This window comes from Eleginops maclovinus, chromosome 21 (genome assembly GCF_036324505.1).
Source record: "Eleginops maclovinus isolate JMC-PN-2008 ecotype Puerto Natales chromosome 21, JC_Emac_rtc_rv5, whole genome shotgun sequence".
Classification (NCBI taxonomy): domain Eukaryota; kingdom Metazoa; phylum Chordata; class Actinopteri; order Perciformes; family Eleginopidae; genus Eleginops; species Eleginops maclovinus.
In genome coordinates this window covers 2,122,799-2,148,875 of record NC_086369.1, presented here as the reverse complement: position 1 = coordinate 2,148,875, position 26,077 = coordinate 2,122,799, and the positions used below count along the sequence as shown (strand labels likewise).

At 41.7% G+C, this 26,077-nt stretch overlaps 1 protein-coding gene across 2 annotated transcripts in view; it reads left to right on the top strand.

Moving 5' to 3' along the window:
- The window catches only part of vipr1b (vasoactive intestinal peptide receptor 1b), a 37,634-nt gene that overhangs the window by 278 nt on the left and 11,279 nt on the right, over positions 1–26,077 (top strand). The window contains exons 1-5 of one of the 2 annotated variants that reach the window (XM_063912185.1): positions 9,032–9,208; positions 15,901–15,991; positions 17,293–17,403; positions 23,291–23,391; positions 24,953–25,050. In XM_063912185.1, the coding sequence (XP_063768255.1) occupies positions 9,155–9,208; positions 15,901–15,991; positions 17,293–17,403; positions 23,291–23,391; positions 24,953–25,050 (455 nt within the window). In that variant the 5' untranslated portion in view covers positions 9,032–9,154. Of the gene's footprint in view, positions 1–9,031; positions 9,209–15,900; positions 15,992–17,292; positions 17,404–23,290; positions 23,392–24,952; positions 25,051–26,077 lie in introns of those variants that run through there. The other variant, XM_063912183.1, reaches the window with a different exon arrangement.

Below are 26,077 nucleotides of genomic sequence, written 5' to 3'. Positions count from 1 at the left end.
ACTTTCTCTGCCTCTGTTCTGGATGTCACGTTTGGCCTTGTTGGATATTTGAGAATTTTAATTGACTCCCACACTCTCAAAGTCAGCCTTTATTGAAGGAATGTCCTTTATCCACAAGGCCGTCAGCATGTTACAGGTTCTTCCTCAACAGGGACGATTCTTTATTTATATACTCACATTATCCTTCAAAACTCAACAGATGAAAAGAATCAGGGGACGGCATTAAGAGAGAACCAAACCACTTGCTGCAAAAAGCTGCTTTTTGGTAGAATTTCAGTGTGAGTGTGTCCTTTAAATTGATGTGTACTCTGATTGGTTAGCTGGCTGGCTCTGTTGTGATTGGACAACCAGCTTAGAGATGTCCCGCCCCTTTTAGCCTATCACATACAATTTGTTGGAGCGCTAGCCAATAGAAGTGCGAGTGTTCTATAGTGATGTCACTATCTTCGGGAAGTAAACAAAGTCTTTAGTCTTTGCAGACCATTTACATGCACTAAAACCTATATAACAAACTACAGGAAAGGGACAACCCTAAAACTATTTCCAATAAGGAGGGAAGGGAACCGTCCCCGATAATGAGCCAGGAAGTGGTATTGTTTGTGTGACACGCATGTCGTGGCCTTAAACGAGGCGAGCAACAGCTGGATAAACCATTTCCTGGTTGGAAGTCATCGGCTTTCACAACTTTATTTTGCAGCAGAAAAAAACCTCCACTCTGTGGTGTCTTAAATAATCCAGTTTCATTTTGTATGTGTGCATGTTGTAATTCCATGTATCCATCTTTCTTCTCCACTACATGTTACTCTGTTTTCTATTTTTATATTCTGTGTACCTGAGGAGAGTCAAGATAAAATATTGAACGACTTTGGTTATTTCCAGAGCAGCAAGTTTTTTTTAAACCCGGTCCACCTTCATCGCATTTGATCCCCATTTACACTTTGTAAAAACAGGAATCAATGATGAGTGCCAACATGTGCAGAGGCAGGGTTAATTCAGTAAGTGCTCATCTTCCTGTCGGACCGTAATTGAAGTGACAGGTGGCTCGGAGGGGAAGGTGAGGATGGGTAAAGAGTAGTCTACTAGCCATGTGCTAACAGCAGCAGGTTTTGCAAAGGAAAAATGTCTTCAATGCAAGTGTCACCGTGGCATTTGGTAACCTGTTGAACTGTTGTAAGCAGAGGTTCTGAAATGCATTTATAGGTTGCTTTTTAGGATTTCTGTGCAAGTTATTAATGTAGTGTCCCCCTCTGCATGCTCGTCCATGCACGGTGAGGCGACTGCATAATGTAGGACGCAAGAAATGGGATTGAGTCGTAAAATAAAATATATGTCCTGCATAATGCATTACAGATTTGCATCCCTTACCTGCAGGTTTATATGCTTTTTATTTAGATGCTGATGTTGTGGGGATGGAGCCGTAAGCAGGGTGGACGGATTCCTCTGCATTTCAATGAACTTAATCTGGCCTGCAGAGGGGTTTCTGGAAAGTGATATGTCCGCTGGTCTGGAACCAAGTAGAAGACTCAGAGGCACGCTAATCGAAACAATAATAACAAAAGTGCAGTTTAGGATAATGAATACAGCTGTCTGTCCCAGGAGAAAACAATATTGTCTATGATGCAATAAGACTAATCCTGTTGGTGTGATGATGAAAGGACAGTGTGCATACAGGTGTCAAAAGCTACGATATTAACGCCTTTATCTTAGTTTCAGGGGCATTAATTTAAAAAATCCATGCTTTTCTGCCGGGATAAGACAGGTGTGTTACTTTGGGATGTCTTTAAGGCACGTTTATTCACTGAATTATATGAAACCGCATTTAATTCTTTATAATTGAGCTAACATCCTGTCAAGGTCTCATCCTGGAGACATCAATTCAATACAAATTACTATGCTGAACCCGTGGAGGAAGAGAAATGTGTTTAGCCATTATTTGCATATCTGAATTGGCTCTTTAATGTAAGCTCTTTGGGCAGATTTATGGAACAGACAGGAAATGATTAGTGATAGGAATGAGTACAGAACACTTTGATAGTTTGATTGACTTTTAGTGAAAGAGGGGGCTGTTAAATATTGCTAGGGGGGAAACCTGTTACATAAAGTAGAATGAATTGATTGAACTATAGCCCCAGGGAGGCTTAATAATGAGGACATCATAAGACGACTGTTTTAAAATCAATGAATCAATTCTCTGTGAAATCTGCAGGGGAAGCTGGGACAAAAGGAGCATGAAAGCAAGCAGGGTAAGACACAGGTCTAGAAAACGGTGTGTCTTCACTCGGTTTCAGTACCACGGACAGCGCCATGTTGGAGAGCCAGCCAATAGAAGCGTGAGTGTTCCAAAATGATGTCACTATGTTCCACAAGTAAACAAAGCAGTCCAAAGGAGGACCAAAAAGCAAAATAGGGCCCGTTTTAACTTAAGAATCAAGGGTGTGGTCTCTGTTCCGAGTTCTCCTGTTTCCCGCCTCTGTCAATCAGCACACCTGCCTCCAATCAGCTTGAAGTATATCCCCCGCCCCTCAACCACTCCTCCCCACGGTGTTGTGTAAACCTCAGAGGATCATCATCCTCAGCCTCAAATCCTCCAGCCTGTTTGCTTCTCCGACTCTCTGCTCATGCCAGCCACCACCACACTCTGTTTTACACTAAATCATTTCTTATATATGATAATTAATACTTTTGTTTCACAGAAAATGCAACAGACTGTGTGATGGGTGAGGAAAACACACCTTTTCTTTCATTGTGAAGTCTCTCTCAGCATGCTTCAGGCAGGAAAAACCCTTGTCATGATGCCAGTTTATGACAGCTCTTCTACTGTATGCTGCAAAGTATTTTTTATACTAAAGGAAACCACTGCCTGTTCATCTACAGCATCTATTATCAGGATCATACCCGTGACTGACAGCTCTACAGCTGCAGGCAAACGGGCCCGGTTCACTGTCGGTTCAGGGAGTATTAATGTATCCCCATTAATGTGTTCACTAAGCCTGTAGCTCGCACCAGCTGTGTGTTGCTGGAGCCTGCAGCACAAATTGTGACTAGTTGTTTATTTGTTTCTTTCCCCGGACATCCTGCGAAGCCTAGCAGTGATGTAATTACACCAGACAATCCCATGTTGTCATCGCTGCTCCAAACAGAGAAATACTTGACTTTTAAATTCTGGAAACTCTGAAATTATCATGCTGCATGCTTTCTGTTGGAGACCATCCCTCCATGACAAATCAGAGTTCATGTCATGATTTGATTCTGCATGACTGATGGAGGAAACATGGCATGTCTTGAAGTTAAATGGACTCAACCTGATATTATGATGAGCAGTAATATGGTAATAGCTGGATGTTGGCTTATTTCTATAATGATAACAAAACATAAACCAGAGTCTCAGCCATGCTAGCAGCTCTGAGGCTCACAGTGGTGCTTTTAGCTAAATGCTAACCCTAGCATGCTTACAAACTTTTGTATTATCAAGTCATCTTCCCTCTCATCTCAGGTCTCTGCAGGCCTGCTGCTTTTAAGTAACGGTGTTGGCTCCCTGCAGTGTGCTACTCACCAGAGGAGCTGACCCGCGGCAAACAGGTGTGACATTTCAAATCAATACCTGACAGAATATCTGATTGCAATGCCTTTCTCAAAAACCTGTAATAGTTTTTAGACAACTTGGACTCTGGAAAGAAAACCATACTGCACTGTTGCTTCCTTGCTGTTTGTTTTGTAATTTGCTGGTGATTATAAACCTGCTCAGACAGATGTGATTTAACGAGTCACCGGAGTAATGTTACATTTTATCCATCATAGCTCTAACAAAGCTCTTCAAACACAGTCACTCTTCAGCAGTGCTGAGCAAATGGACCAATCTGATATTGATTGCCCATACGGCTCTTCAGGTGTCCTTTAAGAACATGTTCAGCACAGTTCCTGCTGAACACATGTTTAACTGTACCGGATTATAGATTAGACAGGAAGTAGGAGAACTGTGAGTGGAAAAACCCACCTGTCTGTACAGCAGGGATGTGTGTAACCAAACCTTTAGTATTTGGCTGACCTTTTGAACCGTGATTACTATGATTACAAATTAAATGTTGACACAAATGCTCATGTTTACATCAGCATAACATTTGTTGTGATTCTGGAGATGTAGTCACTGTGTCGTCATCTTTCTGTTTGTGGAAAACCATTCTTTCTGTCTGTTTTCCTCTAAATGGGACTATAATTGTAAGACGACTTGCTAAAGTGATTGAGACCGTTAACTCATTGGTTACTGAGGTAATAAATCAGGAAAGCAGTGTGGTCAATTATAGCCTGCATCATTTGTGCATTATTTTCACCTCTTTAATTCCAGTTTGTTAAAGCAGACACAGCGATTATTCAGCTTCAGTTAGGATTTCTTCAGCCGCACATCACATTTTCTCCATCGAAACATTGTGAAACCAAAGGTCCTTCAATTACAAGTTAAGACCATAGCCATTTTACACTGCAGAAACACAATGATTACTTTGGGGCGAAGGTTGTGGTCTCGTTGTGAAACAGCATTCAGCCGAGCTAATCTCCCCTCTGGGAGCCGTGAGTGAGGAGGCAGCTCTTTGTGGAAGACAGACACAAATGTACCTGGACGAACAGATGAGTTCTGCTGGAGGAGGATACAGTGACACTGACTTTGGTACAGTCACTCTGCTCCCACTATGCAGGCTTCATCTTCCTGTCAGGACAGTGTTGAGGCATTTAAAAGCATCTTGTCCTGATAGCAGATCAATCTCAAGCAGCCTCTCCAAGAGGTCATTTACTGATGGCAGCTTACAGCCGTGATAAAAAAAACAACTATAAATCCCACACTTTCCTCCTCACAGCATCAGCATTCTGATGATTTCATGGATGCAGTAGTAAATTACGCAGGTGAGAGCACGCTCTGTGTTTGTCCTTGAGGGGATGCTGCCATCACTCAGGTTCAGATTGCTTTTCAAGTCGTTGCAAATTTTGTTTGTGTGATTTGTCCCTTTTCCCGTCACAGTGGACTCAACACATATGGAAGGAAATATGCAGATCCTTTAACTTAAAAGAAGCAATTTCACTCCATGAAATGCATAAAGACAAATAGCTATTGAACAGTATGTATCATTTTAAAATCTCACTGTTTACCCTAACCTTCAGATACAGTATATGTAAGAGATTCAACATCTTGCTCCTAAATGTTTTACAGGAGATGTATAAAGTGACATTAAATTTGATATAACCCAGCGTTGTCCTTGGCTTTGTGTTTGGTGCATGCAGAGACACACCTAAATGAGAATGTATAGCTCAAATATATGAAAATGACAGCTGAGTGGGTGTACCACAGCTGGCAGGCTGCTCCTCGAAAATCACGTTGGCTGTCAATGTGATTGCTGCCGCCACGCTATACCTCCATTATGTTGCACCATGTTTATCATGTGCTCCCCTTTTTCCTGCAGCTCGGAGCAATGTTTAGAACATCTCCACTGCAAACAAAACAGAAGCCAAGCCGAAGTGCAAACTGGCCTTTAAGACATGAAGAGCCTTTAAGCAAAGGGAGCTTACCCCTAAGCCTTCAGATCACGCAGATGGCTGGATATTGAAGTTTGGCACCCAGACACAAAGGCCTGCCTCGTTACTGACATGCACAAACTTTGCCACAGAGCCAACCCTCTTGAGCCAATGCATCTCTTTTGTAAACCTAGCAAAAGCTGACATGTCCAGTCAAATCCAGAACAGCAGGGCAAAGGGTATTTGTATATCTGTGTTCCAGCATTGTTCTCTGTGCGTCACCAGGTTGTACTTTTGTGCTGTGAGCATCCCTAGGAGGCAGCCTGGCCAAGGAAACGACTGCTTTAATTGTGTTAGGGTGCAGGAAGTGGCTCTTTTAGTTTGTCCACTGATTGCAGCAACGTATTGACTCGATAACTAGCGCAAAAAGGTGGGAATAGATTTGACTCATGACACTGAGAGGAGGATCACACCCAACCATTTTCTCACCTTTTAACAACATTTGAGAGTCCCAGTCAGCGCCTGCAGTACAAATTAGACAAACAGCCGTTTGAAAGGAGGCTGTTTGACGCAAATAGGTGTAATACAACATGGAGAGGCATCAATGTAGGTCCATCTTGGAAAGAGCAATCCAAAAAGCATGATTGTCTACTTGATGTTGCCGTCCAGAAATATTGATTTGAATCTCATCTCAAGTTGTTTTACTTTCTTTCCACCACAGTTGTGCCTTTTGCTGAAGCTAAACACCCAATGCACCACTCTGGCTGCTCTCCCATTCATTTGTACTCCATTCATACCTTTTACTTGATCTGAATCAATAATGGCATACTCATTATTCCCCATCCTACATAGATTACAAAGGGATGTTCGAAGGTTTACGGCTTTGTCTTACAGGATTGCAAATGAAATGCAGTTCCAGCGATAGTAATAAATACATGTCGTTTGTAAGGAATACATGTATGTGGATTGTATGTTTGTTGTCCAAAAGACGCAGACAGAAACTCACATTTCATTCTTACTCAATTCACTCAGTTGGGGAACATCCAGCTCACACGTGTTTGAGTCACTGACGCTTACACACACAACATATTAATACACACTACACACACTAATGCTCTCACCTTCACCTTGGGTTAAGGTTTTTTTTATTAATGGAAGCAGAACAGAGAAGGTAGAAATGATAGACAGCAGCCACATTGTTTGGGATTACTGGAAAAGCATTGTGAGGATACAATAACAGGGTTTACAATGAAGGAGGGCATATTGCAGACCCAGTTTCACTTTGCTGATTGTCCAGCTTCATTGTTCCAAACAATACAAGCAGATGAAATATAGATCCACTTTGAGAGCAAAATCCTCCACACATTTATTAATGTTTATATTACATTTCGTCTACAGTAATGTCTGCAAAACTCCTTTCACATATTTAAACAGCTGGAATATTGAAGATAGAATCCAAAATACCATGAAAAGAAATGTAATTCCTTTTGTTCCTTCGATTTCTTTAGTAAAACTTCTGTAGGGAGAAAATACAATATAACTTTTTATGGTGGTTACTGCAACTTACAAAAAGTAGAAAAGCACGTCGTCAAAAGTTGTCTGAAGTTAATGTTGTATGTTTGTAACAGCTAGTCACCTTTTAATGTTGGGCTATTTCAGATTATAAGCCTTTAATTGTGCAGAGTTCAAAATGCAGTCGCCTAAACTAGGCTAGGCTAGGCTAGGCTAACGTTATCTTTAAGTTTAGCCAAGTAAATGGAAACTAGGCTGGCTGCTTGTTAAATAATACGGTATGGGACTAATAAAGAGGGCTTCATCCTCCCATTCTCGATGCTAGTTATGCCAAAGATGGTTACTCATTCTTCCATTGTCTGAGACCTATGAAGAAACAGATTTCCCTTACTTGTAAATAATATGGTACACTATTATAGGATTTTAATCTATCATTTATTGAGCAAAGGTCAAATATGAATCGCTAATAGAAACTTGAGATATCTTTCTCATGTAATGACTTAGAAAGTCCTTCTATTTGAAAGACATTTGGACTTTTACAGGTAAATAAGAAATAGGTGATGGTTGATTTCCATATAGAAGTTTTGATTTGAGTTTGCTGTCATACATACCATAATATGCACTACTGCAAGCACGTGCTATAGAGTACACATGTGCTGTACATGGGATATGGAAAAATAAAAGACATTCAAGGTAAACTTGGGCAATGCCACTCAACAAAAGTAACCTATGATCTCACGAAGAAACCCAGATGAAATTAAACTTTTTTGGTATATTGGCTTGTGCAAAACATATTTTCCCATCAATATTAATGGGCTCATGCAGAGCAATGCCTGGCAGGGTGGACTGGGCCTGTCACAGAGACTGAGCTTAAAGCTGTGCTGTGAGGTCCGGTCAGCTGTGAGAGCGGGTCGATCAGCGGTGACACTGACAGCATGAGAGTGGAAATACGGCTGGAGAAGATGGAGGAGATGGAGGAGATGGCTGTCTAATGCTGCAGACTGTAACCCAGGAGGGATGCAGGGCTCTGGCACAAGGGACAGATTATTGTTTTCTCTATATTGAACCTACTTGTCATGGAGGGCACTTCATCTGTCTTCTCCTCTCTGTGTTCTGATGTTTTGTTGGCGACATCTTAATTGTGATTGCACCATTCTCATCTTTATGCATTAGCAATTACAAGATGATGAGTCGGTGCAATTTTGGTAAATGGACTTTTTTCATCATGCAAACCAAACAGCTGATTAGAAAGTGCATCTCGATATATATATATAGTTCTTACTGCTTGCTTCACATGTCATGCAGCTTCATTTTTCAATTAGCCAGAGGGGCACAGAGAAATCCCTCTAGCTCTCGGCCTCTCTGTGCATATTTCTGCATTTTCACATGTGGAATTTAAGTTTTACAGAATTTGTTGTATTTATTTGATGCTCATATTGGCACCAATGTTCATCAGCCTTGTGCAAAGTTTGATATGTTTGCATCTGGCAGAAAAGCACTGAATAACAAAGCTGTATTTGCCAAATGCACTTGAAACCAACCCAGGAAGCTTAGGACTTAAAGAGATGTAAAGATCTGTGTGCAATTAAGAGACTGAAACCACCCTCAATTTTATACAACGAAATATATCACATATCCATCTTGTTGCATTTCCTTGACTGACACTACGGAATTAGCGCCCCCTACTGTTTATCACGACAAACCATCTTCTAAAACGTGCATATCATTAGTGAATAGATGCAGTTTTTCTCTAACATTTAATTGAAATGTGCTCTATGTTTGGTTGGAGACCTGAAAACTGACATCACAGAAGTGAAGAGGAGTCACTTCCAGAACAATTACATGTCCTCTTACTTACAGCATCTTCCTTTAACCACATTAGTCCATCACCATCCTGACAGCCTAGTTAACAGACTGCCTCCTGGGACACAGTCTGGAGGAGTTGTGAATTAAAGGGGATATAGGAGGCGGATACAGAAGCAGCTCTTTACGCACAGGCAGAAGCGCAGTCCGATGGAGAGGCAGCAGCGGATCATCTCTCTGCAGGAACACGCATAAAACACACACGCTTTCTTCACACACACTTTTACGTATCCACACGGGACTTATCTTTATTGAGAAAGCTCTAAGAACTAAAGACAGAATGGATGCTTCCCAGCTTTTCTTTCTACTGCTCTTCTACGGATTTCTGCCTAAAGTAAGTAGGAGATCCTTAATGAAAAGGCTTATTTTTTTTAATATTAAACGCTTTGTGGTGCAGAATGAGTTCATTTAAGCCAGTAATTATTAGTTTGCATGGACATTAAAGCCACTTTTTTACACTGTACACGCAGGAAAAGCGCGTTTAGAGCCACATTTAGATCATTATTTTGCAGGACTGTTCCGTTGTATGAATCGTTGTGACAGTTCATGTTATTATGATATATTGTGCAGTCATTGCTGCAGTGCAAATGTTTATTCGTCCGTGTATTAAGAGTCATATATCATCTTTCCTTAGGAAAACTGCAAATTAAACAAGTGAGGTATATCTTGTAGCGATGTTTGTGAAGATGATGAAGAACTCTCCGGAGACACCAGCTTAATAAGGTTTATTACAAACAGCATAGTATCAGACACCAACACGGGCAATACGAGGTTCCCAGAGCCAATTGTGGAAGTCCCCCGAACTCTCTTTGTGCATGCACTTTATGGGTGAAAATGTGTGTGCGTGTCCAAAGTGTGTGTGCCCACATGAGGTGATCAATAACAATGTGTGCCCCACTAAAGTGACATGTATCCGTTCATAGGGTCCCCCTGCCGTATTGCAGATGTTGTTATGCGACCTCCAATTACCCAACATTCTTCCTATGACCTCAGAGAGTACCTAACTTTGCATATGAATCGATTTAATACACCTCACAAGTGTTAAGTGTTTTCCTCAGCTCAAATTGTCATTAAACACCCATCAGATCTGTCTATGAGTCTACGCACTTCTGCTTGTCGTCAGAAGTCAATCTGTTTTTATTAAACTCTTTAATTTTCTCTTGATTGTTGACTATAGACCCTAAAGACCCAGTCTGAATCAGAAGCCTTTTCAAAGTGTTTTTCATTTACTGAAGGTCATACTGTTGAATTGGATGTATTACTCTAGCTTAATTAGTATCTGGTGAAAACTTCTAAGCACAGAAAAGTACTGACATCTTACAAATGGGGTATGCACAATCATTTAACTGAACTAAAATCCCTATTTCTTCACGTTGTTTTAGGGAAAGTGTGTGTGCGTTAGCCTTTGGTGAAAACTAAGTCTCATTGCAGTGCAGTGGGGCTTTGCTGCAGGAATTTCTGTTGGCATATGAGCACTTGTATGCATGGTGGTAATTAAATAAACAGTCTTTGAGGGACTTCTAAATGAAACCATCCATCTTCCTGCAGCACGATCAGAATACATTTTGCCCTGCTCCAAGTTGCCTTGGGTTTCTGTTCTGTTCATTATGGGCTTGTGTCATATATTTTATCTCGATTAAGAAGTGCCCTGCTGCTGTTCCAGTCACTGCACACAACTCCTGACATGATTTAACTTCTGCATTTTATTTCTGACAGGTAGATCTATGACGATGAGAAGGAAAGACAACAGATCATTTTAGTAAAGACAGTCCTTTAGAGGCTCTGTAATGGTTTTTGGGCTTTCCATTTCCTGTTTCATAGGTTTTCTGCTTGTAAATGGTCTGCAAAGGCTGAAATCCCTCTGTTCCCTCCGGAGGGAGTTTCTCTCCCACACAGCACAGGCAGTGTGAGGAAAAATAAAGAGCTTTGTGAACATTAAAGCATGAAAACATGTCACAGCAGAGACACAATACAAATATTAACCTGAAAATGAACAGAATTGTCTTCCTTTATATTTCAGATTATGGCTGGCTGCTGGTTTTGTATTTAGATAACATTTTAGTCATTTGACAATCAGCATGCCTGCCTTAAACGTTTGTCGGTGCAGCGATTTCCAGTCAGAATAGACTGTGAACATCCAAGTGACTGTGTGAAAATGTGCTCCTCACTTCTGTCAGATGTCTGGCCCACCCCGAGGCTTAAAAAGATCAACCCCATACGTCATGTGTTGACATATTTTAGTGAGTCGAGCACTGATGCTTCACCACTTTGTGCCTTTCACCTTCCGGCTTTATAATAACATAATGTGAACATCTCCATTTAGTGAGCCCACACTCAGGTTACGGTTGGAATTTACCAAGAGCTGTGCCACAGCGCCTGGAGAGAATTGGTCTCAGCACAAATCTCTGTCTGTTAGAGCTGCGATTATACAAGCACGATAATGTGTTACAGCTTTGTAGGGGCTGCTAAGCATGTTTCTTGACACCTGTCGGCACGGTTAGATGTTTCCCGCCTGTGTCCTTCTTTATGCTAAGCTAATTGGCTATGTGTAACTTCATGCACGCACTTCAGAGTGTTATTAATCGTGTCAATCTTTAGAAAACTAATAAGTCTGTTTCCTAGAACTATTGTATTTATTTGACACCCTTGGGAGATGCACACACATTATCATTTCCTGTCAGGTTTGTTTGGCTGGAAGAGTCCGATGCACGCACTCAGTGGAACAACATGAGGCCTGAGCAGCAGACGGTGGATGTTGCTCTCCAGTGAAGTGTAGGATAAACACATTACTCTGCATTGTGAGGACACTCTGTCCATTTTCCTCTCAGCACTCCTCATGTTATACTTGATCGTTATCTCAAACAAAGCAAGAGCATTTGAAATGACATTAAAAATGTGAAGCCTGGCAGCCCTCGTGATGAGCGGACTCTCAGTGCTGGCAGGTATTTATGGGATGTTTTGCTCATGGAGACACTGTGCCAGTCCCTAAGATAATTTATTATCTGCATTGTTTGGGCTGTGATTTATTGCCCATTAAGTTAATGAATCAAAGTGTAGCTATTACAGCATCTTTGGGCACTTAGTATACGCATGTCATCAGGGTTTTGAATTCAAGCATAAATCCCTCGTACAGAATCCACTGCTGCCGACTCCCGCTTTGTGTGTTCTGGCTCTGTATACATGCGTGAATATGAACTAATAAACTACGAGGAGAGTTTGATCCCAGCAGCCTTCTACAGGTCCTTGCAGAGATTCCTGTATCATGTCTATCCCCCCACCCTCGATGAGAGACTTTATTCCCTGCTGTTTTCGCAGCATTAAAAGAGTAAATGAAAAGTTTGTTGCCACTGGTTTGCATTCTCCAAATGCCTGAAGAAACAAAAACGTCTCTCCAATTTCATATCCAATTAAACTGGGACTCTGGGTTCTTAGCTGGAGTTTGGAGAGAAGCCATCTACTGAGTTGTGTGATTAGCCCTTGTCTTTCACAGCAGGCATTTTAGACCTGTCTAGTGTCCCAGTAAGGCATGACAGTGTGACCGTGAGTCAGCATGGAGTGGTGCAGTGATGATTAGTAGGATAACCCTGAAGTTAGCATCGCAAGGGCACTCTCGGGAAAGTCCAGTGGGATAAACGCAAACAAGTGTCTACGTTTCTGGGTTTTAGTTTAGAGTTCAAACCTACAACAGAAGCGTCATTCACTTTATGCCCTGTGGAGCACAATATTTAAGTTGACTTTGAACCTTGTTTACTACTTATTACTTTGTGGAGCATTTCTGGATTGGACTGAAGCTGGTTAAGCTTCTCTGAGGGGCTTTTGGACTCAAATCCTCCGTCGAGTGCTCTGCTGTAAAGTTGCCCAACAATGAATTTCATGCTAAGAAATAAGGTTACTGAGGGGTTCGACCAACATGTGATTTCCTCCTCGGTCTGCTGATCTGCACAGGAAGATGTTAGCAGATGCCTCCCGGCTGCTGTTACCTCAGGATACGTCGGATTTTCTGCTGTAATCGGTCGAAGACTCCTGAGAGCAAAGTGCTGTGGATTGTGATAGTGTCAGGGTGACCTCGTCCATTAGTGGGGAGTGAGGCAATGACTGAGGCTGTGGAGCAGTGATAACATGGAGGTATGACATGCTGTAAGCTCTTTATATTTTCCATTAATGTTTAACTACAGGTAACTGATGCCTTTGAGGCTGTGTTGTTGTACAGCCTATAGCTCATTTAGCTAGGGTGACGACCACCGGCGAACAGAAAGAGTCCTTATTTTAGAAGACAGCTACAGCAGTGTTTTGGAAAGTCAGTCTCATTTACCTTTAAATCCTTGAAGCTCTTATGTGTAAGATTTCTCCCTTCAGAGAAACATGAAATACTTTTGTGACACAAAAAAGCTTCAATAACTGTCATGTCCGTGACCATAAGTCCTTTTCCTTTCTCCATTCTCTCCTGCTCAAAGTTGTAGTGCCAAATAAAATATGTGAAGGCAATCAAATATTTAAAAAGTTTGAAATCTGTGACCTCTATTCTCCTCACATTTTGCCTCGCTGTGAATTGAATTAAAAAGGCCTTTAAGTTGTAATTAAAACCTGTTCTAACAAATCATGAAACACAGAACAATGGACGGCAGATGCTGAAGTGACGTCTCCGAGGAAAGGATGTCTCAATTTATTGAATATCTGTTCCCTGACTCCTCTCTCCTCAATCCTCTTGAAAGGAATCAATGACACAAACAGAAGAATGGGAAGGGCTCCAAGGTCTCCCCTGTGTGTCCTGTTCTCATTCCCCTCTTTTCCCCTCCTACACACCTGCTCTCAATCAGCCTCTTTAGACCCTCCCTGTTCCCTGAGGTTCTTTTCCAGCCAATCGGATCATTCCCTGCTCCCAGAGGTGATCTTCAGCCAATCAGCTCCCTGCCTGTCTAACCTCATTACCCACACCTGAGCTTCTCCGCCCATCCCACCACCTGCACATCCACCCCTCTCAGATTGATTTTTATTTGGGTCTGCTCTTAGATTAAGCTATTTGGACTTTATGATGTCTTCTCGTGCCGAGTTAGGAGGTTGTTCAGGTCAATATTCACCCTTTTTTAATTTAAATTACACTGTAAGGATCTGATGATGAATATGCATGTGTAAATATTGTTAATTTCACACATGTTAGACTATATATTGGACCAGGATTGGCCTCCAAACTAGTGTAAAATCATGTCATCATGCTCTTCAAAATGGACTTCCAATATGAAACCCTGGACGTGTCACACTTTGCTTTTAGAAGTTGCCAATTTTCTACCCGGCAACCAAATGCCCTTTTGGCTTTTCCACCTGCCTCAGCCATATCACTACCCCCTCTTTCTTTCCCTACAATAACCCCACAATTAACCCGACCCTCCGCTCACCTGCTCCCTATCATCCTAGTTGTACATGAAGTAAATCGGCTCAGTTTTTGTTTTCCTGTACCTCCATCTGGCTGGCTGTCTTTCTATGCCTGCCTGTAATCATAATTCCTTAAAACAAGCTTAATTTGAGACCTTACCCTGTTCAAGGTCCTTCATCATTATCATGTCAAACTTATGAAAACCCTGAATCCTCATACACCTTTGCACATCATGGCTTAAAATGAACCATCAGTATGAACATCCAAACTGTGAGACTTACTAAGATTGTCAAATTTAGAGAAAAAACCCATCCAAGGTAACATTTGAAAAGAAGCCCTCTCTACACATGTCTTGGATGACTGTGTACCACTGTGGGAATTGAGTCTCTGAAGTTGTCCTTGCAGAAATCCCAGTAATGTGTTTGTTTGCTCCTAAATATTCCTGCACAGCTATCACAGCAGGAATGGTAAACAGTGTACTAACGCCTGTTTGTAAATGATAAACAAGGTTAGGTCTGGGTTTATTCTGCCTCATTACATTGAGCTATTACACCACAATGCATTTACTCAGCAGGGCTGTGAGAAACACTGAGGGCAAGGGCGTAGCTGTGTCATTCATTGATGAGGATTTGTTGTGTTTGTCTATCTGAGGTGAAACAGGATCCTGTTTACTTGTCAGCTCAACACTGGATTAAACAGGGCATTTAAAGAGGACATAATCTGCACATTTTCAGCTTCATATTTAGTGCCTCTAATGCTCAAAAAGCTCTTTATGTTTCTCATACTGCCTGTGCTGCAGCACCTCTTTTCACCCTCTGTCTGAAACCAGAGTCTGCTCTGATTGGTTAGCTCGCAGCTCTGTTTTGATTGGTCAACAGCTTAGAGATGTCCCACCTCTTGGAGCACTTGCTAATAGATGTGTTACGCCGTTCTGGAAGTAAATAACTTTGGGATTTTAGCCTCTGCAGACCATTGACATGCATAAAAACATATATGACTCTCTAAGTGAAAGGGAAACCCCCCAAAAGCATAAAAGGGCCTCTTTAATTATCACGTCACATTTGGAAGCTCATGAAAAAGACATGGAAGCACCAATAAGCAGGACTGGAGTTTGTGAAGTTTCATTTGTTTTTGGCTTCTCCTGTAACCTTTACTGCGTTGAACATTTTGTAGCTTCAGTCGCAGGCTCTTCTCTTCTGTTGGAGTTCATGAATATTCTCTTTGCATCTCCACTGACCTTCTCCCGCTCCTCGCCGCTCGTCTCAGAGTTTCATTGACCCACCGGCTCTCCACCAGCGGCTGTCAGCCTGCATTTCTCAGCCTTTGTTGACACAGATGAACAATCGCAGTAGATTACTCAGCGGCTCCCTTCTCCACTTCCTAATCCATTTCCATGATAGCATCTATTTGCCCGGCAAGAGGGATTTCAGACATTTCTGTGTATTATTAGCCCGGGGTTCTTTCTAATGGGAAAACATGGCGTCAAAGGCCATCGCTGCAGGAATGCGATGAAGGGAAATGTTACATTAAATATTTACCAGCACATGCTCGGTGGAATGTAACCCTCAGAATATGTCTCTCTGTGTCTAATTGCGGCGGGATGAAAGCATATTCAAACTTTGACACTTAAATGTGCTTTCTGCCTCGTTCCACAGGTGTTTTCGGTGCAGATGTGCGACGTGGTGAACGAGATCGAGCTTGAGAAGGAGCGCTGTGAGGACAGCAGCTTTGGAAACGTCACTTCAGGTCATTCTCCAAAACATATTTTCCTCTCTCTGTTTTTAGAGCATGCACGAGGCTATTTAGAGGTAAATGGGAAAGGGCATAAGTGTGAGGTAGTGTAATGATACAGTGAGGTGACGGCTCTACTATAGCAGGCAGGCCTCGGTTTCTGCAGAGACACATTGCTTTTATTTGATATACGAGTGACCATCACCTGCTGTGGCAATTTTTACTTAACTACTGATATCTAAAAATATCTAATATCTATAAAATGTGTAGGTAGTTGGAAGAAAGTATTGCCAAGACACAACCTCTTTCTGTTTTATTATTCCCAGTCTGCATCTTAAAAGGAGGTCTAATAATGAAAAACACCTGAGTGTGCTGGTCCATTTAAAACCACGAGGGCAGGAGGTGGCATATAATGTAAGGTTAAAGCAAGAACACAACCTAGAACGAGGCAATGATGGTATTCCTGCACACTATCGCCCCTCCAGGTAATGGAAATAGGAATGATAACATGTCATGACTGAAGGGAGCGTTACATACTGGGAATAATATAATGTACACACGGTTCACTCTGAATGCTTCAGTAATATCTCCATTTGGTCTCTTTTTAATAATACACGTGGGTTGCGTGCAGCTCCTTCTTATCTCTGCAATAATTCTCTGCTATCTGCTTCCTCCTCAGGAAGGTAGTGCGGACCTCCCACAGGTCACAGTTCTGATAAATGAATTAGCAGGGGTGCATTTGTGAGAAACCATACGTTTAGTTATGCAACGTATTAAATATACAGATTGTCCAGCAAAACCTCGGCTTCCTTGAAACAGAGCAGGCGTAAATTCATATTTCTTGACAGGATGTGTACTCTGGTGTCACGGCGCTCACTTAGAGATGTCTACAGAAATTGTTCCTAACTGTGTTCCCTTTTTTTAACCTCCGAAATCCATCCGTCTCAGAAGTAGGTCATCCCTTGTGTTTGTATTTTTTCAAGTTCTGAACGGTGCTTTGACTTTGATTTCAAATATTAAAAGGATTTAAAGAAGGTGTGTGTGTGTGTGTGTGTGTGTGTGTGTGTGTGTGTGTGTGTGTGTGTGTGTGTGTGTGTGTGTGTGTGTGTGTGTGTGTGTGTGTGTGTGTGTGTGTGTGTGTGTGTGTGTGTGTGTGTGTGTGTGTGTGTGTGTGTGTGTGTGTGTGTGTGTGTGTGTGTGTGTGTGTGTGTGTGTGTGTGTGTGTGTGTGTGTGTGTGTGTGTGTGTGTGTGTGTGTGTGTGTGTGTGTGTGTGTGTGTGTGATGTCATGTTAATGATGCTGTCTCCTGCTGGAAGGTTGCCAGGGCATGTGGGACATCATCGCCTGCTGGCCCTCAGCCAGGGTCGGGGAGGTGGTTACAATAACCTGCCCGACCTACTTCAGCTACTTCAGCGACGAGCACAAAGGTAAACAAATCCTCCTTTATTTAAAGTAAACACAACATGCTTCAGGAATATTTCCTCAGTTTTATGTTCATTATTTCTCAAAAAATGAATAAAAGTTCACTATTAAGAAGATTTCATCATTACATTCCAGAAAATGTCTTTAAAGCTGACATCTTTTTAGTATTCTGTGTCTCCACTGGGACATGTCTCCATGCTTTAATGTTCAAAAAGCTCTTTATTTCTCTTGTGCTGCAGCACCTCTATTCATGCAGTCACCCTCTGTTTTGATTGGACAACTGATTGGAGATGTCCCGCCTCTTTAGCCCATCACATATGATGTGTAGGAGCGATAGCCTATAGACCAGGAAACCCCCTAAAAGCACATTAATTAAAATCTCTGTAATTGAATAATGCTGCATGAGTCGCGTGATTTCTCCTGAGGCAAACAAACATACATGCGCCACAACTGGACCTTGTGTCATTTTGCTTTCGGAACACGCTTAAAATAACAATGTTCTCCAATTTAGTGATATTGAACATTTGCTTGCAGTCGAGACGGGAGGTTTAATGTGTTGCCTGTATGCAAATGACCCATTTTCAAGTCATCAAACTTCCATCACCTCCTGTGGCCATCAGGGGAAAACAATATGAGAGACGCTGCAGAAAGCCCGGGGCGGACAATATCAAATCACGAGCCTCGTTGGTATTTACAGGAATAATCTGTGAACACTTTTTTGTGCAATATCTAAAAGAGGGGAGGAAGAATGGACCACCCTTACTCTATTATCTAGCAGTGCTTTAAATACCTCACTGGGATCGACCGCAGTGAGGTGCTTCAGGGAAAACACAGATAAAAACATCAGATGGATGTAGGGAGTTTTCCTCCAGCCCAGGATAACAGCTAATCCAGGTTTCTGTAAACAGCCTGGAGTGTTTACATTAGCCAGATTAAAAAATGCCAGGGTAAACTCGGTCACAGATTACAGTTGGGGTCTAAGAAAGCACGAAGCTCATCCTTTAACCTTTACTTTGGATCGAGCACAGGTGGAGAGGAGGGCTCTCTATCATGAGATAAGAAAGAGTAACATTAGAGAAATGCTTCGTCTCTCTACAAGGACTCCGTTTCAACCTCTCTTCATTGCAATCTTCTGAACGTCCTTGTCTTTCTCTCAACTCCTACGCTGTCTGCAAATCCATTTCTGAAAGACTCTTAAAGAAGCTTTCAATAAACGCACCGTGATAACTTTTGCTCCTTCAGCAAACCCTGACACAGGAGGGTCTGTGCTCGACAGCAAAAGACGCTGGCGTCACCATTGATCTGTTAGAGTGGTGACTCAGCAATTAATCACAACACACACACTCACCTTCAACACGTATTTGTGCATACTGTTTGGACTTCATGAAGGATACATGTTTGTGTTGTGTGACTTCTTTCCTCGGCGTTCATTGATAAGAAAGAGGCAGACGATGAAAATGATAGAGGAGGAAATGGAAAGGTAGTACCACTGTAGTAAGTCAATCAACACGCCTCTAGAAACACCCTTTGACCTTCTTAAAGAACATATTATTAAATGGTTTCTTAGCATCTATAAATGCAAGCTTTCATTTTAATAAATCTCCTTTGTGTTTCATTTCACTCTGTAAACTACAGCCGTCTTCAGGCCAACATCACACTTTAGAAAATGGTTGTGCGTGTCCTTCTCAAAGAGACCAATGTCCTGTTCTTCAAAAGGAATTAGGTGCTCCTCATGTCTCAAACTAAATTGATATTGTGATAATATGATTGACATTGAAGTGATTTAAAGAGGCCTTTTTATGCTTTTGGGGGTTTATTTTGCATGTTAAGGGTCTGCACAGAGATTTCCCTCGTGCTTTCCGGAAGAAGCTGCTTCAAAATCTTTACCAACTATTTCTCTTGCCATTGACACAATTGCTCTACAGTTAAGGCAATTGAAACCTTCTCCATGACATATCTCCGGTGTGTTTTAGCCGTGTTTACAGACCTATATTTCACGCATCCCCCTGATACATCTGACCCTTTATTACCCATCTAACCCCCAGAGATCTCCTCCCCTCCATCATCAAACACTTTGCTATTCTCAATCATTATCCAGTTTTTTTCAAAGGGCATATTTACAGTCTAGTGACCTCCATCACGTCTCAGTGTAACCCCCCAGCTGTCTCGTTGAATATTAAAAGATGTTTTAATTTGATGCTGTTCTGATGCCCTACATATAGTGACACGTTGTACAGGTTGAATCTACACAGAGCAAAACGCCAGAGGTTATCACAGCCATGAATTTCCTCTAATTGAATACGAGGTTATCACAGTGAACCTCTGTGATTCAGAGCAGCATGAACATCAGTTTTCTGACCCAAATAATGTCTTCTTCAGGTCATTTTCTCCTCTGCTCCTCTCAGAGTCATTTCAAATCTCTACTGCTGGATTTCCATTTCTTCTTTTCATCACCTCGGAGATATTTCCCTGAGCCTTTCACCTGCTCCTCTGCCTCTTTGACCCAGCAGGTCAATTATATTTTCCATTTACTGAGAGAAGTGCTATAATCCAATTATTCTTTGCTGTTGGAGATGGGCTGATGGGCCCTTTGCTGCTCTGCTACCTTATAGATATAATGTGAAGACCATATACACCCCCTGTGGAGAGGTGAATAAGATACCAATCTTGCACTTTTGCAGGTTAACGGGGCAGATTTTCCGACTTTCCAAAGTAAAAGTATAATCCTCCTGTCCCTTTTTTATACCGTACGCCTCTGTGTTAACACCTGCAGCTCCTCGTGATTATTTCAATAATGCACTTCAATATTCCCCTTTTCTGTGGGTGTGGAAAAGGCAAATCCATCACCCCTTTAACAACCAGTCAAATTTTAAAATGGTGCATGTCCCCCGAGCCATTTGAGCTCACTGAAGTGCGAACTTTTTTTCTTTCTGCACTCAGGCAAGCATTAACACCTCGGAGTCAAACCGAAAATTAGAGACTCAGGGAAATGTAACACTTCAAAGATGGAGATGCACTTTAAGCCACGTGTAACGAAGGGTAACCTGGAGGGGTTTAAAGCTGTAGGCAAAAAAACTAGTTAGAAATGCTTCAAACGGACATGTGAGACGATGAGACAGCTGCAGAAGCTGTTTAAGGGAGGACATATTGGTTCAGAGGAACCCTATTATGCTCATTTTTAGGTTTCATTTGTGTATTTTGACATGTCTCCATGCTTTATTGTCCAAAAAGCTCTTTATTGTCCTCATACTGCCTGTGCTGCAGCACCTCTTTTCACCCTCTGTCTGAAACCAGAGCCCGGTCTGCTCTGATTGGTTAGCTGGCTGGCTCTGTTGTGATTGGTCAACCACTTAGAGATGTCCCACCCCCTCAGACTATCACACGATGTTCCTGAAGTAAAGCTTTTACTCTTTGCAGACCATTTACATGCACCAAAACCTATAGAGCACACTACAAAACAAGGAAAACCCCCAAATTCTCTGATTTGCTATTGAGTATATCTTGTTTCATGCTTGATTTAGCTTTTGACTCTCATGGTTTGTATTTTTTTAGCAGATCAGACACACTGCTGTAGATATCTCAGTATAATATTGAGGCTTCAATAAGAAGGTGCCTTGGGATGTAGTGTTATGTAATCGAGAGAGTTCATAAACACTCCCAATCTGCATTCATAGTCTTGGGATCTATATTTCCCACAGAGGCAGAACCACACGGATGGATGAAGACTGCCTAATTTGTTCCATCAGCTCAAAGTATGGAAAAAGTGGAAAAGTGGAAATGACAGTTTGTTTATTCTGAAAGTTTGGTAGGACTTTGCGTTCTGACAGTGATAAATGTGCCAAACAATATGTTTAAATTTGCATATAGAGTGCAACTTGTTATTATCAACGACACGTCAGTAGAATCTCAGTCTCACATCCCTGGACAATATCCATCATTTTACATATTACCCACCGCTATGCACATAACTGTGGTTTAAGCACATGGACCTGGGGAGTTATGATACGAGTGAGGCACGGTTACGCCCTTTGAAAACATTTAATAATCATATGGGCGTCTGAAAGGTCCAGATGGTATATTTTCAAAGCTGTCTTGAGTGAATCCATCCTTAAATAATGAACAGGTGTTGGGATGAGGCTGGATTTTAAAAGATGCACTCGTTTTGTCAGTCTAGCTGGTGTGGGGACTGAAGACCTTCCCTATGAAACACATAGTCCATAATATTCATGACCTTTTTATCATATGGAGTTACAAATAGTTTTAAAACCTCCAAAAACTAAAGTGGCAGGATTGTGGGTTCCCTGGTTTAGCTTCCATTTTCTTTCTGATTTCCTTTTGGATCTCCACACACATACCGAGGCACGTTGACATGCTGAGCTTTCTCCCGTTTGACATTTCCAGGTTAAGGGGACACTCGTAGAGTCTGACTAATGCGACCTGAGGGAGCAGAATGAAATATTCTGTCTATTTGCCAATTTAGTCATCCGATAAATGACCATACCTTTATGAAATGTCCTAAAGAGTTAGCAGCATTCACTCTCATGTAACTGCTGGATGTGTCTCATTCAATGTACTGACAGGTTTTCCACAGAGAAGAGCTTTGCTTTACTGTAAGTTTAGATGGGTTAGAATTAACTAGAATATGTGTCATTTTGTACCAAAGTTTATTATTTTCAAGGCAGGAAGCAGACTTCTGGTTTTGAATATGAATTTGGATGCATGTTCACAACATTTAGATTATTCTTTAACTGTAAATGAAGGTTTGTGGTCTAAATATAACAGTGAAAGAAACATTTGTCCTGTCTTAATTGTCTAAATGTGTCATAAACAATACATTTCTTGGACATAATCCCTGTCCAAAGGCATCACAATTTTAATTCACGTTGTAAACATCAAAGATAGAAACCAGTACGGGTCTGAAAAATTCAATTTTCAATCTTCCAGAGCTGGAAAGGGTAAAGTAGAGTGCTGGCAGGACAGTTCCCTGCATGCTTCAGAGACACGCTGCTCTTCACATGAAAACAAAGCAAAAGCCTTGTGAAGAAAGAGCCCTTACAATCCGGACATGTGTTAGAGCCCTTTCAATATTGCGAATGGGAAATGTCTTTGAGTCAAGGTGGAATCTGTCTGCAGTGTTCCGAGAGGGCCGGACTTACACATCCATGAAATAGGTTATTATAGGAATGAATCGAAGAGAAAATAAAGGAGAAGATGAGGGGGGAATCTTGTACATCATCTCAGCATGACACTCAAATAAAGCAACCAGAGAAAACACGGTCACATGACCTTTCCCTGACATGCAGCACTTCCACACACAAACTTCCTGCTGCTTCCCTCTGCAGCTCATGGCCTCCATATGAAAGCTTTTAGTCCTAATTGGCGACTTTTACACGCACTGAAGCAATTTGGCTATCGGTCACATTGGGGTTCACGTCTAATTTAGGTCAACCTGTCAACATGAAACCCAGGTACAGCACAAATAAATAAACCTTTAAATAAATACCATGTATAAACCAATTAACAGACCTTCTGCTGCTCCTCACAGAGTGATTCATCTGCAATTAAGTGCACATTGTGTGCCTTTGAGAGAAACAAAAGGTTATTTCTAACGCATCTAATCTTTATTTGCTGTTGAGTGACAATGGAAGGACCAGAATGTCAATAGCCAAATGGCTTTTCTGCAGAAACGCATCACGCACAAGTCAATAACAACTCAGATTGGTGGGATAAAGTCCTACAGAGGCTTGTGGAGTTTGAGGTTTTGCAGTGTTTTTGACAATGTCGCAGTGTGTGTCAAAGTAGTACATTTAGTACAACTCACTTTGTGAGCGGGTCCAAAAGAAATCTACTGTCTTGGTGCCTGTGACCCATTTATGTAATCTCTATCTCCAGGTAACCTCTCCAAAACCTGCACAGCAGATGGCTGGACTGAAATGCATCCTATTGACATCGCCATGAACTGTGGATACAACCTCAACAGCACCAGTGACGATGTGAGTAAAACTCTGCAGCCTATAAAACGCCTCAGTAAAGATTCCCAGTTGTCACATTGTGAATGAACGGCGCGGCCCAGCGGGGAACCACCTCGAGACCCAGTGGGCTATGAATCAGAGAACATCCTTCCTTTCCTCTGTGGGTGGTTGCTTTTGTTAGAAAAAAATAGCTGTACGTTGTTGGATTCACAACTGCAGTGTTTGTTATGAACCGCCTCAATGACAGGGTGAATCACAAGTAGGCTAACACCAAAGATACAGAACCGTATAAAACACTCAGTTAAATTATACTGCAGGTGGAATAAACAGACATCCATCCACTCTTGAAGATATTTGTTGTAGGAATTGTGCTCATGTGCCCTTTTCTACAAGAGTAAGATGACTAGATTGTGTTTAAAGTACAGTTGCGGCAATTAGCAGATTAACTGGTCCATGCCTTTGTCCTCCCACATTGACTACTCCCACACAACAACTCCGGAGGGACACGTGTCTCTTTAGCAGCTAAATGCTCATCTGTGATCAGTAATGAGTCCCTAACTGTTTCTGTCTGCTCTCGATGACTGAGGAGAACTGCAGGGTCAGATTACTTTCTGTACTGCGAGTGACTCATTTCAGCTTTAGTCCTAGTTTAATTAGAAATAAACATTGATTAAAGTCACTTAAACCCACAGACACGAGTCATACTGAACTCTGGGCAACACCTGTTGAAAGATTCCTTTTACCATGGACCAGGAATTCCTGCACGTCTTTGAAGCAAAGCACACTTTTCATTGACAATAGCAAATCCGTTCATAATTCCTGCCTCTCTTATCGGCATTACAAGTCATTAGAGGTTATTCATAGTGACTTCCGGGCTAGAAATGGAATGAATGCATCGAATATGTTTTATTTTAATGCAGAGATAACTGATGTGGGTTTGCTGCAGCAGGGTGAAAAATTGATGTGCGCTGCCGGCCGGTGAAAGCTTTCTTGTTGGGCACTCTGCTCTCTGAGCCTCATTATATGCCACATAGGAAGTCAGGAGGGACCGGGCTGGTGGAATGCACTAAAAGGAATTCGATGTTGGCCTTTTGGCATACTTTATATCTCAGTATGCAGAGTTTTTAATCTTATTTCATCCGGCGTACAACCTACTTTGCAATGGCAGCGACATTGTGGGGTAATTCTATAAAACGCTCCACATGTGTTGAAGTAAAATGAATGACTCCAGTTTTACTGATTCTGTTTAATCTTTGTTTGAAAGGGCATGGGAGTCAGAAACTGGCTTTACTTTTAGACGATATCTTGTCACACAGGGAACATTCATGAGTCGCTGTGAGAAGCTGAAAAGTCAGGAAAATAAACCAGTTTTTTTTTGCTTTTTCAACAAAAAAGAAACCTAAGTTCAAGTATTGAGTATTTTCAGGGATATCTAATCAAGGTACAGTTTACTGCTGGGACGGGATATATATTCCAGTATGCATCAATATCCAAGTAGGATTTTACACATCATTCTATATAATAATACCACCCAAACTCTTTCATATGAGTTTCCTTCACTGTGACTTCTTCTTTTCTTCAGGGCAAGTTTTTCTGGCAAGTGAAGATCGGCTACACCATCGGCCACAGTGTTTCCCTCATCTCTCTGACCACAGCTATTGTGATCCTCTGCATCTTCAGGTACGTACAAACAGTCACATATAATCATCTCAGAGAGCTCGACTCAGGTTCAATCTTTGATCTCAATTTATGCAAAGAAAGTTACACAAAAACACAGTTCTCACTCCTGAGAGCAGTTGAAGGAATTGCATCTGTTTTCAAATCTGTTTCTTTGCTCTGTTGATAAGAATAATAATAAGGACAGAATAAAGAACAAAAACAGTCACTGCTGCACGACCCCGAGAGCATTAGCATGAGTCATTTCCCATAACGCACACTGACATTGACAGTATGTCTGCCGGGCACACTGACAACTTATACATTTCAATGTGGCGCATCAAACACCGAGGACTGGGATGTGATCTTATCTGATCCGTGCAGCTTTAGGGCTTATGTTAACTATAAAAGACGAGAAGAAAGATGCTTTCAAACCTGATGATCCTTTCGTACGTCACAGATCTTTTGATTGCACATGTCTGCAGCAGCAGTTTGCAGATTGACGTTTAGTGGGATTAATTCATAAGATCCTCAAACTAAGTCCCCGTTTTGATGTTGACTCACAGCTTAAGATGGCAGTGCATGACTTAATAATGAAGCAAAGTCACTTTCTAGAACTTTATTGTCTTGGATTTTTTGCATTTGTGCCCTTAATTATACTCTTGCACTTTAATTGATAGGCCAAATCCCTACAAGTAGACTAAGTGTAAAGAGACCTCCTCTGCACTCGCGTCATCTCCTCGAATTCAAGGCCGAATAATTGTATTTCTTCCATCCTGCCGTCCATTCTCCACTGTCTGCCCACCTCCACAGAGAGAGAAGGAAACAGGAAATTGCTTCTGTGGTAGAATTCTTATTCATGGGTATTGTTCTGCGACTGTGTGAGTCATAGATTAGAGCCCCTTTTCATGTTCTGCAAAAAGATGTGATCCACCTCAGAAGAGTTTTGTTTTCCACGAGCCAAGCAAAGGTCAGGATAAAAAATAAATAAGACAGTGTGAAATCAAGGCAAACAACAGGTTTGAGGCAGAAGGACAGTTGTGACCGGGCT